At 39.6% G+C, this 16393-nt stretch overlaps 1 protein-coding gene across 2 annotated transcripts in view; it reads left to right on the top strand.

Moving 5' to 3' along the window:
• Nucleotides 1–16393, top strand: part of RFC1 (replication factor C subunit 1) — a 43378-nt gene that overhangs the window by 19243 nt on the left and 7742 nt on the right. For both annotated transcript variants that reach the window (XM_033160566.1, XM_033160565.1), the window contains 13 exons: nt 2154–2231; nt 3172–3259; nt 3351–3667; nt 6327–6434; nt 6843–7022; nt 9742–9846; nt 10933–11326; nt 12438–12547; nt 13934–14048; nt 14597–14685; nt 15123–15260; nt 15557–15652; nt 15774–15872. In XM_033160566.1, coding sequence (XP_033016457.1) covers nt 2154–2231; nt 3172–3259; nt 3351–3667; nt 6327–6434; nt 6843–7022; nt 9742–9846; nt 10933–11326; nt 12438–12547; nt 13934–14048; nt 14597–14685; nt 15123–15260; nt 15557–15652; nt 15774–15872 — 1917 coding nt within the window. The remainder of the gene's footprint in view (nt 1–2153; nt 2232–3171; nt 3260–3350; nt 3668–6326; nt 6435–6842; nt 7023–9741; nt 9847–10932; nt 11327–12437; nt 12548–13933; nt 14049–14596; nt 14686–15122; nt 15261–15556; nt 15653–15773; nt 15873–16393) is intronic.

Below are 16393 nucleotides of genomic sequence, written 5' to 3'. Positions count from 1 at the left end.
TGTTTTGACTTGGAGACAGGCTGATCATAGCTGGTTGCATTGGCGCAGTTACAAGGTTTTTTTTTTCGGTGTTCCATCCTGTAGCTCCCCACAACTATAAGAGGAAAGGGGACTTTTCCTGTCTGCCAGCACAGCCACACCGATAGCTGCTACCAGTCAGAGTACAGTGCTAGAAAAAGGGTAGGATTATTTCCTGGTGCTGAAACTTGAGCATTTCATGGTGAAATATAGAAGCTGTAGATTATCAGGATTTCACTGAAGATAAAAAGCCATCCTATTCACTGAAAATGAACATTCTCTATGCATTTTAAATACTCAACTATGTATGCCATGTTTAAATAGCATGTTAAAGAAACTGATAATTTGGAACGGTGGTTTAGTTTTAGTGTAGATTATGATTTTTTAAAGAAAATAATAATGATCCAAGGCACTGTAGATGGGAACTTTTCACTTCTTTGCCTGACTTCCGCTTTTGCTGCTGGGCCTGTCTGCATTCAATTTCATATGGAAAACAAGAAAGATTAATGGTATTCATTGGTCCAAATATCCTTCTGTGGCTCACAATTGCATAAAAGTAAACCCTGTGGCACTCTTCTGCTTATAAAGTTATCTTTCTGAATCATGCGTTGAGGCAAGTTTTGATCTCATTGTTGCCAAAAGATTGGATTTGTGTAATGTGTGCAGAACAGCTCTTATCGATAAATCTCTTGGCAAGAACAAATTAGCTTTCCTCTTAAGAAACGATATTTAATAATAGCAGGATGCAGCAAATGCCGTATTTATTGCATTAAGAGCAGAATGAAGGAGAAATTCACTTGTTCTTGTCCTTATTGTGTTTGACTGAAACTTGAGTGCATATTTGTTCTAGGAAGGAAAGCCATTTCAGAGAATAGCTTTTTGAAATGGGTTGAGGGAGTGTTGCGTTGTACGAGGAGTGGGGAACTTCAGACCAAGGGACAAAATGTGGCCCTCAGCCCTCTCCGTCCGGCCCTTGAGACTCTCTCCAGGGCATTCCCCTCACTGGCCCTGCTTTAATCCCTTCCTTGTGTGCTTCTGCTTGGCTTGAGTGTGTCCTTAATTGTAATAGTGCTTCTTACTTGCATGGATGGATAGATACGTGTCTAGAAATCTCTGAATTTTGCATGGCTTGACTGTATCCTGTTGTACAAAGGCAAGAACCCTGTCTGTTGCTACACCAGCTTTTAGCCTCTAGCCATGCCCACCACTGGTATGCAGGACCCAGAAGGTTGTCATGAGGAAGCATGTTCCTATACTGAAAAGGAGTCTCCACTCCGGCTTATACCCTGCCCCCATAGCCTGTGCGGTAAAGTCACAGGGTAACACATTTAGGGTGAAAGTGGGCATGGCTGTGGCAAACTTTCCTCTGACAATTTCAGGCAGGTTGTACCAAAAATGGGTGGGGTTGCAGTTGAGGAGCTGGAGGACCTGATTTGTCTTGTTTATAAATGCCAGCTAACTGACTTAAGATTGCTACTTGCAAGAAGGATTAGATGAAATTATTTGTGGTGTAGTGGTGGTTAGCTAACACTTGATTTAAATTTATCCATGAGCAGTACCTCCTCCCCTCTGTGGTTTCCCTTAGATTGGCTCAAAAAATGCAGGGATAACTATCTTGCCCCCGCAAAAAGCAGGGAGGTTGTCTTCTTCTGAGCCCAATGAGTTAAATCAGACCATAGGATTGTGACATAGTCCAATTCCTTCCCCAAGCACCCCTTCAAACTCCGTCCCATCACTGATCTGCAGGTATACCTTCCCATTTTGTGCTACTTACTCAACAAGCCAGGTGTCGCAATTGGTCTTCACCCAGCACTTGGTGAAGACCACTTTGATTTACATTTCCCAGCATTGTGGGTGCTTGGCTCACTACCATAGCAGCAATACGGCAATCTGGGACCATTGTTGGTGGCAGCATAGTTCTTCTCTGCCTTGGATTGTAAACAGATTGAGTTGAGGAAGAATCGTCAGTGGAGGGGAAGATTTATATTCCAAGGCAATGAATTACAAAATTCAATAACATCCCTAGTTTGGGTAGCATAGCAGTTTTCCTTTGCAGGCAAGATAATCCTCTGATTTTTAGCAGTGTCCGTTTACTATCAATCCCAATTTTGTGATGCATTACACCCTTCTTTCAGTTGGAGAGGCAGCTGCATGAAGATGAAGAATTTGCCAGAACTCTGGCCATGCTGGATGAAACACCAAAGAAGAAAAAGGTAACATCTTATGAACTGGTTGCTCTGTGCAACTACTTCACAGGGTGGGAGCAAGTGGAAATCTGACGGTGGATATGTTAATAATAATAATAATAATAATAATAATAATAATAATACATATTATGTATATGGTCACCTTGTATATGATGTGGATATGACAGTTATCTCTGGCGTGTTTCTTTATTTTGAAAAATTGCCTGCTTCTCTTTGTGTGCCTCTTTCAAACTCTTCCTCCTGATGGACCCAAGCTGAGGACTATTGCAGAGGTTTGTCTTGGTGGCTTGGTTGCCAATTCCTGTCCTATGCTTATCAGACAAACTTCTGATCAAAACCAAATTCTGCTGCTTGTCGTAGGCCATAGCTTCCAATGATTCATGCAATAGAGATGAATGTGGCAATACAGAAGTTCATTTGTTGCCCTTGTGTTGCATGAGCACAATCTTGGTTTGATTGGGATGGGTGCACTCAATAGTGACTTTGAATTTGTGATAATCTCTTGTCATTTTCTGCCAATAAGCCTGAATTTTAAAGGACAGTGTCACCACACTTTAAAATAATCCACCCCATATACAACAACAACAACAACAACAACAACAAAACAAACAAACAACAATTTTATTATTTGTATGCCACCCATCTGACTGGGTTGCCCCAGCCACTCTGGGCGCCTCCCAACAGAATATTAAAACACGATAAAACATCAAACATAAAAAACTTTCCTAAACATCTTAAGTATAAATCAGTCAATGTCCTATTTGTTTTAAATATAGACTGATTAAAATACTTTGCAGTTTGTATTTAGTTTATTTAAAACTCAATAACAGAATTGGACATTATCTTAAATGTTTCAGACTGATTGTTTATTTACAAAAATAGATTCCTATTTCCTATTTGTAATAGCTTCATCGTAATAGTTATTCATGAATACATCTCTCTTTAGCCTCGAAAAGATCCAGAAGAGAAACAGATAACTTCAACAGTCAAAATTAGTCCAGTTGAAGCAGAAAAACATAAACAGGCTCCTAAAGGTAATTTTAATCCAGCAAAATAGTAATTTAACTTTCAAGGCTGAGGTGGTAGCACTGATTTTTAATCTTCAACGTGTTCTTCTCTCTCCAGTAAAACCTGCCAGTTCAACTGTGGACACAGTACCTTATTCTGCAAAAGACCAGGTTTGCTCAGAAAGTACAAAAACATTGAGTCAGCACCCTGAGTCTTCTGTTAGTAAAGAGAGGAAGGATTTGGGGAATAAGGTGTTGCCCTCAAAGTCAAGTTCCAAGTTGGCTTTGCTGAAGCAAAAAGCAGAAAGTATTAAAGTAGAAAATGGAACTCCAAAACGAGAAACGATAAAAAATGAAAATAGGACTCCAAAAGTAAAGTCGGTTTTACCAGAGGAGACACCTAGAAAGGAGAAGGTTACTCCCCCAAAATCTAAGGTAGGTTTGAAGACCACACTTTAGGAACTGCAGATTTCATCATTATTTTGAATGCATGTTGATGGAACTTGAAAGGTTTTGTGTGCCCTGACATGGATTGAACCAATGCCTTGGCATGGATGAAGACAAATAAGCTGAGATGCAATTCCAGACAAGATGGAATTGGTTGGTGGGTCATCCACCTGGCTGAATGCTGGGCAGCCTGTCCTAGGTGAGGTCACACTCCCAAAAATAATTTGGCTTTCAATTTAATGGTACTTATTGACCCAGTACTGTCATTAGAGACCCAAGTGATCTCTGTGGCTGAAAGTGCATTTTATCACCTTGGCTGATAATACCAGCTGTGACTTTACTTGGATGGTAATGGCTTGGCCATCATTTACCCATGCTCTGGTAAACAGTGTTCTCGAAGCTACCAACATGAGTCTGACCAAACTGCGGGAGGCAATGCAAGACAGGAGTGCCTGGTGTGCTCTGGTCCATGGGGTCACAAAGAGTCGGACACGACTAAACAACTAAACACCAACAACAAAATATTTAAACATGGGCCTGCCTTTAAAAATGGTTCAGAAACTGCAGTTGGTTCAGAATAAGATTGCAAGATTATTAACTGGGATCGGATGGCTTGACCTTGTTATGCCTTTGCATTAGCTCCCTGTGCATTTCCAGGCCAAACTTGGAAGTGTTGCTTTAACCTAGAATGTCCTAAAAAGCTTAGAACAAAATTTCCTCAAAGATGGCCTTTCCCCATATGTACCTATCAAAAACTCAGGGTTGCCTTCAGAGGCCCTGCTTTGAGTGTCTCCACCAAATGAAGTGAGGGGGGTAACCACCAGGAAGAAGGTACTTTTGGGATCCCCCTGGTTGTGGGAACAGCCTTCCCAGAAAGCTTTGCCCAGTGCCATCTTTGCCAGCTGAGGATCCCCCCCATTCACCCAGGTCTTTTAAATAGCTTCATGCCATATGGTCTGATGCTATTTTAATTGTTTTGTGTTGTATTTTAATTGTTGTGTCACGCAGAGAATGTATGTTACAAGATGCTGTATAAACGTAGTAAACAACAGATCTGTTTATTTCATAAAATTTATACACTGCTTGATTGTGAAAAATCTCAAAAGAGAAAACAGTAAAATCAAGAAAAATTCACAGTCATACTTTAAAGCATGCAAAAGTTAAAATACTAAGACAGATTAGAATGACCTCAACTTCCTTTGTGACTGGTTTAAATATCATACAGTGACCTGGCTTGCATGCATATCCCTAGCCTACCTATTTGTTCAGAGATCTCAAGCCAAGTGAAGAATGAATGGTTTTTTTGGTCTCTCCCATTGTAGTCCCAGTGTCCCAATAAGTGCGCCCATACTTGATTAGCGATCTTGTGTCCGATGCTTTTTGCCAGGCAAGGATTTAGAACTTAGCTGAACAGGCTGGATATCCTCAGTCCCTATTACAGTGTGCTCTTCCAGCGCACTCCCTGCTATCAACACTATAGTGTGAATAATACAGGGCTGTATTGGGGTGCAGGGGAGATTTCAGTTCTAACACCAGTTTCATCTCTGTTGTGAACTAGCTTTGTTTTTTTTTTTAAAGATATTTTATTATTTTCACAGACAACAGAAACACACACAAATACATAATAAAGAAAACATAATAAACACATTAAACAAAAATAACAAAAAATAAAACTTATACATACCTACATACACCGGAACAATAAACTATCATTATTTAGTTCTAGTTTCTATCTTCTTTAGGGGGGGACTTCCCCCGTTCCCTCAACTGCGTTCAATATCAATATACTTTAGTAACTTTGTATCTATTTTTTAACATCCACCACTCTTCTTAATAGTCTTCAAGATATTAAATAATCAACTATAATTCATTACTTAAACTACATATCCTAAAACAGTCCTAAACATTTAAATCGTTCATGTCATTACTTCTTATATACTATTTTTATCTAACATCAACTAGCTAAAGCCAATTCAACAAGCTAATTCTGCTCAGATATCCAATTTTTCACGATTTTTTAAATAGTCCTTAAATTTCTTCCAATCCTGTTGCACCTTCTCCTCCCTCTGGTCTCGGAGTCTCGCGGTCAGTTCAGCGAGTTCCATAAAGTCCATTAGTTTCATCTGCCATTCTTCCACTGTCAGAATCTCTTCGCCTTTCCAGTTTCTTGCAAGTAAAATTCTAGCAGCTGTTGTGGCATACATAAAAAACACTCTATCCTGACTGGGTATCTGTTGTGAACTAGCTTTGGACAAGCTGCAGAGATGACTGCCCATTTTAGCCACCTTCTGTTTGTAGCTTTTTTGCACAATTCTGTGCACCGAAGACATTGCTTAGAATGGGCAAAGAGCTTGATCAGCTGCTCAGCACACAAGAGTTTGTGTGTCCAACTTCTTGTATTTTTTTCTCTTCAGGGAGCATGAAAGAGTAGCATCAGTCCTTGAAGAAACTGAACTGTTTTTTTTAAAATAGGTAGGCCTTAATTTGAATAAAGATTAACATACCAGAAGTGTGTTCACTAAGTGATTGGTGTACAAATAATTTGTATTTGGGTTTATCTCTATTAATGTTTGCTCATCTCTATATTATTTGAACTGAGTGAAACCTGATTGCAGCAGTGCTATGTGATTTTCTTTTCTTTTCAAAGTCTGTAAGTCCTGAGGACTCTGAAAAGAAGCGAGCCAACTATCAAGCTTATAGAAGCTATCTTAATCGTGAAGGCCCAAGAGCGCTTGGCTCTAAGGAGATCCCACAAGTAAGTGCAGACATCTTCTTGCAGAAACATATCACAAGTGATTGGTATTTCTAGTATTATTGGGCCTAGTGACTCCTTCCAAACTTTCTCATCTCTCCCAGGCTTACTGTTGCACCCCTGCTGTATTCTAACCACATAATGTTCAATCAATGTGCATTTAAGGCCATACAGCTGAAATCGTGCATATTTGTTGACAAAGTTGTCTTCAGGTTTGCAGTCTGTTCTGCAAGCCAGCAGTATGTTTATACTGTGGCAAAGATCAGTTTTCACTTCAGCATGATGAAGAACAGAATCATTTTTCAAACAGTGCTTTTTTACTTTTCCTCTCTTTGGAACACGGCTGCTGTAGCTTTCACTTCAAGTGCCTTAAACTTAATGCTGCCCATTGGCACCGTTTTTTCTCCTTAGGGTGGCGAAAATTGCTTGGAAGGCCTGACTTTTGTGATCACAGGCATCTTGGAATCTATTGAACGTGATGAGGCCAAATCTCTGATTGAGCGCTATGGAGGGAAAGTAACTGGGAATATCAGCAAGAAGACAGACTATCTTGTGAAGGGTCGTGAGTGCGGTGCAACCAAGAGTGACAAGGTAAGTTGTTACAGTGTGCTCATGGAGTCCTTGCTTTGTCATAACAAGTGATCTCTTGCCTCTCTGACCTACGGTATGTATCCTCTTCTCCTATCAAGCCATGTCCCAGTCTTGAGAACAGAATGGCTTCACTGGATTGGATCAAGGTTCATCTTTTCCAATATTCTGTCCCCAGCAGCGCCCAGCACTGCCTTTGGAAATGTCTGATCCATGCACAGCGGCAAAGGCTATCCTTGCTTATCTCTCGTGCCTGGTATTCTGAAGTGCACTGCCTCTGAATTTCAAAGTTCCATTTAACTATCTTGGCTAATACGAGTTTAATCCTTTTAAAAAGCCAACTAATGGGCATTGCTGTAACTCTGCCATCTCCAACCTACTCCAGATGTTTTGGACTACGGCTCCCACCTGACCATTGGTCATTCTGGCTGGGGCTGATGGGAACTGGAGTCCAAAACAAACATCAGGAGGGTATCAATGATAAAGGCTGCCATAACTCATGGCAGTGATTTGCATGAACTAACATTGTGTGTGAAAGTACTGTGTGTTTGTTTGTTTGTTTGTTTGTTTGAATGGAACCAACTAGGGTGGATAAAAATCAACGATTAAAATAAAAAAATAAAAAATAAAAATTGGATTTATTTTTATTTAAATCAGATTTTTAAATTTTAAATTGTATATTTAAAATAAAATGCTTTTGGAGGAAAAAATCTTTCTAAAGATAGTTTTCCACTTAAGTTACATCATAGTCCAAAGGAAATATGGATTTGTTTTAAGTTTTTCATGTGTGCTAAAATTCAGTCTAAGTTTTTTTTTTTTAATTGTTTAACCACATCAGTTAACAAACATGGCTACATATGCTATAATGTTATTGTTTTAGTTAAATAAATTGTTTAAATTGTTATTAAGGAAATGATTATTTTTCTCCTTCCAATAAAGTACAGCAGAAAAGTTGTCCAAATATAAACAGTTAACTTATTAAACCTCACAATAATTTCATAATTATCTGTCTTTGTATTTCTGATAGTATAACCAAATCAGTAATTTCTGATATAACTGTAAAAACTACCCCTGGTTGTAAATATTAAGATTATACCAGCAAGAATGAGTCTTTCTGTAAAAAAAAAAAAGATTTAAATCAAGTCTTACTGACTAGTGATTTAAATTGACTTGATTTAAATCAAATCCACCCTGGAACCAACTCCAAAGCAGTTTAATTGCATGGCCCTGAGTTCTAGTATGAAAGACAGAAATCTCTTTTTCTATCAACTTTTCACACATTTTGTACATGCACTGACAAAGTCTTTAGTCTTCCTTTACAAGGGGTTTTGAAAATTACAGGGAGGGAGACAAACACTGAGTGCATACAGTGATCCTCTTAAAAACTTTCCCATGTTGATTAGTGAGTAAAATGTGTCACTAAAAGACCCAGAGACCACCGATTCATTTTTGTCTGAAAGTTTTGTTGATATTTTTGAATCAACTACCTACAGACATATTTGTCCAGTAAAATAAGCCCACAGTAAAGCTGTAAATATGAACGTGAAGCAATGAGATGGATCCTAGTTTTAGTATCCAGAGAAAACATATACAGTGGTTGCGTACGTAATTGGTTCCGGGTTACAGTTCATAACCCGGAAAGTACGCAACCCCGATAAGTGCACGGAAAACCCAGAAGTAGCGGTTTGCGCATGCGCGAACTGCGCAGAACGCTTCTGCGCATCCGCGCGTCGCTCCGCGTTGCGCTTCCGGGTTACCGGAGTGCGTAACCTGAAAAGTACGTAACCCAGAGCGTACGTAACCCGAGGTACGACTGTAGGATTCATACAGTTATGCAAATAGCCTTTGTCCTATAAAAGGATGTAGTGAGGGATTTAAACATTTGGGAATAGAAAAGGTAACCAGGGAAATAGAAGCAACAAGGAAAAAGGAAACCAGAAGAGTCAAAACTTGAGGGTGATTAAAGGAGAGTGTTTGTGTTTGAGGCGGCAGCAACTGGAAGTTTTCGTGCCAGTACTCTGAAAAACTGCGAACTGAGCAAGTAAGTCATAGGAAAGGAAGGCAGCATTAGAAATAGAGTCGAGGTAGTTTTAATCTGTTTTAGTATTTTAACTTTTGTATGTTTTAAAGTAGGGTTACAGGTAGGTAGCCGTGTTGGTCTGCCATAGTCAAAACAAAATATAAAATCAAAAAATCCGGTGCTACTGGAAGGATTTTTTGATTTTATATTTTGTTTTAAAGTAGGGTTGTTAATTTTTTTCTTGATTTTCTTGTCTTATTATTTCGTAAACTGCTTTGAGGGTGGTTTTTTTTACAGCTGCTCGATACAAAGTGCACTCCTCAATGTGTTTACACTAAATTCAAGGGCACTTCCAAATAAATGTGCTTAGGGTTACAGCTTTAAATGTATCCTGCATTCAGTGAAATGGCATTTTTCTGAGTTCCATTTTGCTAGCACTATCAACAGTAGTCTAAGGCTTTCAGCCTTAGCAATATGAGGCCAAATCTTTGTGGTAGGCAGATTCTCTTCTTCTGGAGCTGAAGGTTGCTTGTTGAGATGAGGAAATAATTAGTGGAGTCCTCTGATTTCAGGTATATTTTATTTGCTTAACCAGGTTCTATATCTGGTACATTTGAACATGTTAGCTGGGTGTGATTGTACTACTTTCTGACACTGAGCACTATAAATGTGAATGACTGTAGACTTTGGTTTCTCTTATAGGCCTTAGCTTTAGGGACAAAAATCATTGATGAAGATGGTTTATTTGACCTGATTCGGAGTATGCCAGGCAAGAAGTCAAAGTATGAAGTGGCAGCAGAAGCAGAGGTTTGTACAAATTAGCTTTAATTGACAACTCTCTCTTAACAAAGCATCTGTTTTTTAATTGCAGAATTAGTTGTTCTTTTGAATAATCTCAATGCCAAAGAATGCTTGATGCCAGGAGATTCAATATCACATTTCCTGTTGCACAATATCACATTTCCTGTTGTGTTGTTGCACAGCCTTTAGAAGGACTGGGCTCGTGGGGTGGGGGCTGTGAATTAGATTGCAGCATTTTTCCAGGGCGAGTGGGTGCTCTATCCTTTCTTCACAGGCCATGTTGACAAGAAAAAGTCTTCTTCCAAGCTGGGGAGAAAAATTATAGAAATCTTTGGGTTTACTCCTCTTTCCTTACACAGCAGAGACAAAAAACAAAAACAAAAAACCCCAACTAAAAGTGGATGAATAACCTCGTAGTTTGTGTGCTGACACTGAGACTTAATGTTATTGCTATAGTGATTTTTTTAAAAAAAGGTTATCCATCTGACAGAATAGGTGTTCTATTGTAATTAGGGTTGGAGAAAATAATCTTAATTCGATGTGTGTCCCTTGCACATGAGCAGACTGGTAAGTCTGTGCCATCTCAAATGTGTGTGGATTTTAGGAAAAATCCTGAAGCATCCTCATGCTTTGCCACACTTGTTGAAAACTTCTAATTTAAAAGTCCCCGGAAGCCATTGTACATTATGATAATTTGGTAATTGTATGGAGAAAAGGACGAGTGCTGTGGAGGCAGACAACTTTTTTTTTGCAGAATGTCCCTGGTAGCCTTAAAGGGACATAATAAACCGTAGTTTGGTTTCAACCACAGTTTAGGGTTCAGACCTAACAGAAAAGTGGTTCTCTTGAAAGCAGAAGAAAAAGCTTTCTCCTACTAATGACTGGACTGGAGGGGAGGGGAGAGCACACAAGCCCAGGGCTCGCTAAGTATGATTTAGTATACTTAAACTATAGTTTAGTGTTGCATCTGCTCGAAGCCAGTGAGCTCCCATTGCCGATCTTTTTGAGAATCCCTGAATTCCTAGAAGCACCATTTGAAAGCTTTTGTCTCCGAGCTCAGGTCTGCTAATTCTGCCGTCTTTCCTTTTCAAGGCAAAGAAGGCCAAATCCAAGTGTGTGAAAACCCCACTGAAAGCTGAAGCGGATAAAAGAAAAATTAGCCCTCCAAGTAGAGAGAGTGAACTCAAAAAGAAAATAGTCACCCCTGAAAAGGACAATACCGTCAGATCTCCCAAGAAGCAAACAATGGAAGCAAGGAGAGGTCTGGACTTTGATCAGAAAGCGCCAGAGAAAAAGGATCCAAAGGATGCTGGGAGCCCAATTCAAGAAGGCAGTAAAGGTGGAGCTGAGGTGTTATTATGGGTGGACAAATACAAGCCCACATCCATTAAAACAATCATTGGGCAACAAGGTGACCAAAGCTGTGCCAATAAACTCTTACGTTGGCTTCGAAACTGGCACAGGAATATTTCGCAGGACAAACACGGTAATTGTGCAATAAATGATTCTTCTGGAACTTGACACCTTTTCCCAGGGTCTTGATGATGTATATTACATTTACACAGTGCATCTTAATGCCAAACCGTAGCCTGGTTGACAGATAGCATTGAAACCTGGTTTTATTTTAATCTGTTAATATTCTGGATCTGGTCATTGCAATGTTAGCATACAACTGAGTCAGAATTTTGCTTTTGGCATGTGTTTCCTTCCCCTCCCAAGGAATCCATAGCTGATACCCCACACAGCTCTTTTACTGCCCCAGTCAGTGTTTGTAGATACAATACTGTGTTCAGTGAACCAGTATTAATGGTTTCAGTCCAGTAAAGCTATTTATAAACAGGGTTTTCTAATTAGCTTCCCAGCTTAACACATCAAATGTTGTATTTAATTTGGTTTAAGGAACACAAACCATGTTTCAGCGTTGCCCTTGAAGCAAGCTTGGCTGAGGAAATTTTTTACAGTTGAAGCAACTTAAATCTAACATGAGGTTTAAGTCTTATTAGGTATCTATAGGTTTACAGGCTCAGTTTTGCTTTTGAAAAAACCCTTTAATACCTTGCCATTTCAAACTGATACAAAACGCACAAAGAAATTTCAGAGCAAATTTGCTTGAATTCTGCAGTGTTTTTTTTTATTTTAAAGTTCATTTTTTTCTGGCATTAAGAACTGATCTACATATTCAGAGTAATTGTGTTGCCCCCGTTGGGACTGTACAACTTTGAAAATGGAGGTTGGCATGTGGTTAGTTTATTCATTTAAAATACTTACATCCTGCTTTACTACTGCAGGTTCTGAAGGTGGCATTTAGATACTATCTCATGTAAAATGAAAAGACATGTACTGAAAACACTAGCACATGTAGTCTGGTTCTCTACATTTGGATTTTTAAAAATAATTTTTGGATGGGCAGAGTTGTTCAACATGGCACTCCCTTTGTTGGATTTGTGAAGCGTTGGCTTTTTTGTTTTGGGTAGGTGTTGGAGCTTTAAAATGCTTTGTTTCTGTTTCATTGAGCAATCTTGTTAAACTGTTGCTTGTTTTCCTCTTGGCTGTTATATGACATGGTTGGCTAAAGCTTCCCTCTCTTTCCCCTACAGCAAAACCCAGTAAGTTTGGAGTCAAAGACGACGGTGCTAGTTCAAAAGCAGCTTTGCTGTCTGGCCCCCCGGGGGTTGGCAAAACGACCACCGCTTCACTAGTTTGCAAAGTGAGTTGCATTTCCCCCCCAAATGGGGACTGCATGCAAAGGAAACGAGCATTGGGATGAACAACTTTGGGGGCTGTTTGATGTAGGAAGTGACTGAACAACAGCAGAAATGCTTGGGTTGCATTTTCTGGTATTGCGGTGGACCTTGACAGCTGCTTTCCTGCTTAAGTCTATCAGCAAATCATAGCTGGCCTGCACGTCAGTGCTTACCATATAACAGCATCCGCCTTGGCCATTAGAGAGTTCTGAAAGTTTCCCCACTTACTGGAGGCAACCACAGTCAAATACAGTCAAACACCGGTTTTCAACCGTCTTGGCTGCCGATCGTTTTGGCTGCTGAACGCCGAAAACCCAGAAGTGAATGCTTTCATTTTCACCATTCACTTTGCCAACAGCCCTTTGATTTTCGGTTTTTGAACGTTTTGGAAGTCGAACGGACTCCTGGAACGGATTGTGTTCGAAAACCAAGTTTCTACTGTATGCAGATTGACTGGCTTTAGCTGTACTTTCTCTCTCTCTCTCTCTTTTTCTCCCTCTGGCTTCCTTAAGAATTAGAGGAGGTAGGACAATTGTTTGCTTTTGATTTGCCATATTGGCCCGAAAATAAGCTGCACCTTTAAAATTCAAGGGGAAAAAAGAAAAATAGACAATACCTGGATATAAGCCGCTCCCTTAGAATTCCGCAGGCACTGACACCCGTTCCGTTTTACCGTATATCTGTTTCAGCAGCGATATCGTAAAAGCCGGTTTTTGTAAGGTTGCGAATTTAAGCAGCACTTTAACTTTTCACGGTCGGAATTTGGGGGGGAAAGTGTGGCTTATATTCAGGCCAATATGGTAATTCATTTCTATATAGGACTCTGAAGTCTGTTTAAAAAAGAAGGTTGCAACTGCAATTGCATTTTTTTTTAAATGTTGAATTATAATGTTCCGTGGTATCCTGTTCTGTGGGTCAGGTCCATCTGTTTAGTTGACCTAATCCACTTTGACTTACTGTTATAAAAGCAGAGTTGCCTGCTTGGTTTTCTCAGGTGGTCACTTTCTCTCTGGGATCATTTTTATATTGGTGGCTAATCACAAAAACAATGACTAGTTTAGAGAAGATCCAGGGCCATAGCTGACCACCTGAGGAATACCTTCTGACTCCCCAATTTTTAACTGGAATTAAGTGGTGTGCATAGAAGATTGGGGGTTGTGGTCATTGATCTTGTTGACTGTATCCCTAGAATAAGACTGCTTGTTGGCTGCTGGACTAATAATAATAATAATTTATTATTTATACCCCGCCCGTCTGGCTGGGTTTCCCCAGCCAGTCTATCTATACAGTATAAGCAATTTTTTGTTTGTCGTATTGACACTGCTGTTTTGTTTGTGTGTTTGGCTTAGGAACTGGGCTTAAGCTATGTGGAATTAAATGCCAGCGACACTCGCAGTAAGAACAGCTTGAAGGAGGTGGTTGCCGAATCTCTAAATAACACCAGCATCAAAGAGTTCTGTTCAGGTATCTTCATTACTCTTTCTGGGCATTACTTCTCACTGGCTAGAACAATTAATGTGGACTTGATGTCCCCAATTTCACAGATGGGCCCTAACAATTCCCTCATGCTCAAAAAATGGTATTCTATCTTGGATTGATATTTTGTAAGCAGCAGCGTTTTCAGGAGATGGGCAGGTTCACAGCAAATAGTTTACCATGACATGAAACTGGGCCTTTCTGGACAGTTTGTAGTTTCTTCTATCCTAGAATGTAATAAAACACAATCCCTGTCTTAGCAATACCACAGATCAAGGTTTGTTTTGCATCCAACTAACCATGATCTGTAACCAAGGTTCATTCTTGGTTTACTAACATAATCCCTTGTTCAAATGTAATGTTAAGACAGAGATGGTGGTTTATTTCTTCCCTGCACAAATTGGAAGGAGTGAAGTGGGTGTGGTTTGCTTATGTGCAATAAGTTGTACTTTGTGGCTTACTATGAATGCGGCTGTGCTGCGTGTGTGGGAGAGATCACTTTGCATTTTTTTTTACTCTTCCTCCATCATCCTCAGGCACATCATCTTCAGTCAGCACAAAGCATGTCCTAATTATGGATGAGGTGGATGGAATGGCTGGCAATGAAGACAGGGGAGGCATTCAGGTAGAATAACTTCCATGAAAAGTGATTATTGTGAGTTTATTGGGGAGGAGGGGTGGAAGTTCCGACAGCTCACAGGATAGATCTTTATTAGCTTAAAGGATAACTGATTGAAAATGAGTATCATGTCTTTTTTGTCTCAAAAATATTTTTTCATTCCATTTTGTGCTGACCGCTTCTTTCACAAAAATGTAAGGAAAAAGCTCAACCTTGCTTTGGTTTATCAAGTTGGTCTACTAGAAAGCTATTGCTTTCCTTGAGACTAATTCATTAACAGCAGTTTGTACTGTTAAGCAGCTGGGTCATTCTTAAATGTCTGAAAGCTAGATGAGATACATGGCAAACTTGCAACAAGTTGCAGTAATTTGCACAGCACTGTGGTTGGTACCAGCAGAGCCACACAAACCGCTTCATAGTGGGGTTGCATTCTCTAATTGCAGGAACTGATTGACCTGATTAAACATACAAAGGTTCCTATAATTTGTATGTGTAATGATCGGAATCATCCAAAGATGCGTTCCCTTGTCCACTACTGCTTTGATCTTCGCTTTCCCAGACCACGCGTGGAGCAGATTAAGGTAGGCGGTTGACAAATAATATGCTGGGACTCTCTTAAAGTAGGACAATAAGAATTGCCTTTCTGGGTCAGCCCAAAGCCTTTCTGCTAAAGATCCAGCATGTTTCCAGGAAGCTAAAAAGCAGGGTGTAACAGTGATGGCTATTCCCTTGCTTTATTTCCCCCAACTTTGTGGGGGGGTGGGGAGCATTGCCTTAGATGGTACCATCAGAGAGAAGTGATTCCACTTAATTGTCATGGATAACAACTACTTATAAATCTATTCTTCATGAATTTCTCTTAATTTCCTTCTCGCAGGGTGCCATGATGTCCATTGCCTTTAAAGAGGGGTTAAAGATTCCACCACCAGCAATGAATGAAGTCATCTTGGCAGCCAATCAGGATATCAGACAAGTAAGTGATCAGTGCCAGCCTTTAATCATTAGTAATTTATTTAGTCTGCTCTCTATCCAAGGTGGTTGGAGTTTCAGACACCTAAATGAAGCAAGCTCTAACCTTTCTGTTTCGTTCTCAGGTTTTACATAATCTCAGCATGTGGTGCTCAAGGAGCAAATCTCTGACCTATGATGGTGTCAAAGAGGATGCTAGCAAAGCAAAAAAGGACATCAAGCTGGTAAGAGGAACTTTGGCTTGGGGATGCTTTGCAACAGGACCTGAAAAATTAGATTTTTGCCAGAAACCAGAAGTTGTACCTTGGGCCCCTGTTAAAATCATGGCTTCAGATATCAATCAGACAGCGGAAATGTCTAGGTGATGCCAGGAATTCTCTTTGGTTGAGGTGGTTCAGCCATCATCATCATCATCATTTTATTAAAATAAATTTTTATTGATTTTCCAGTATTGTTCCAATAACAGCCTCATTATAACAATACCAATTTTATCCAATTAATACAATTATTGCCAATTATTCAAACGTCAAATTATGCAATTTAATTTAACTAGCCCCCTCAAATGCTAGAGTTGATGAGTTCATTCTTCTACATTTTTTCTGCATTTCAAAAGTTTAATAATTTGCATTGCATTGCATTCCATTCAGATATAATAATCCCTTATATAACAGCTACAATCTTGTGATTTCTATTCCTGTTGGTATGATAGGTAATTTATGAAGTTTCAAATTACTTTAGCTGTAAT

Source organism: Lacerta agilis, chromosome 9 (genome assembly GCF_009819535.1).
Source record: "Lacerta agilis isolate rLacAgi1 chromosome 9, rLacAgi1.pri, whole genome shotgun sequence".
Lineage (NCBI taxonomy): Eukaryota > Metazoa > Chordata > Lepidosauria > Squamata > Lacertidae > Lacerta > Lacerta agilis.
The sequence above is the reverse complement of the archived record's forward strand: the minus strand, read 5'-3'. Positions and strand labels throughout refer to the sequence as shown.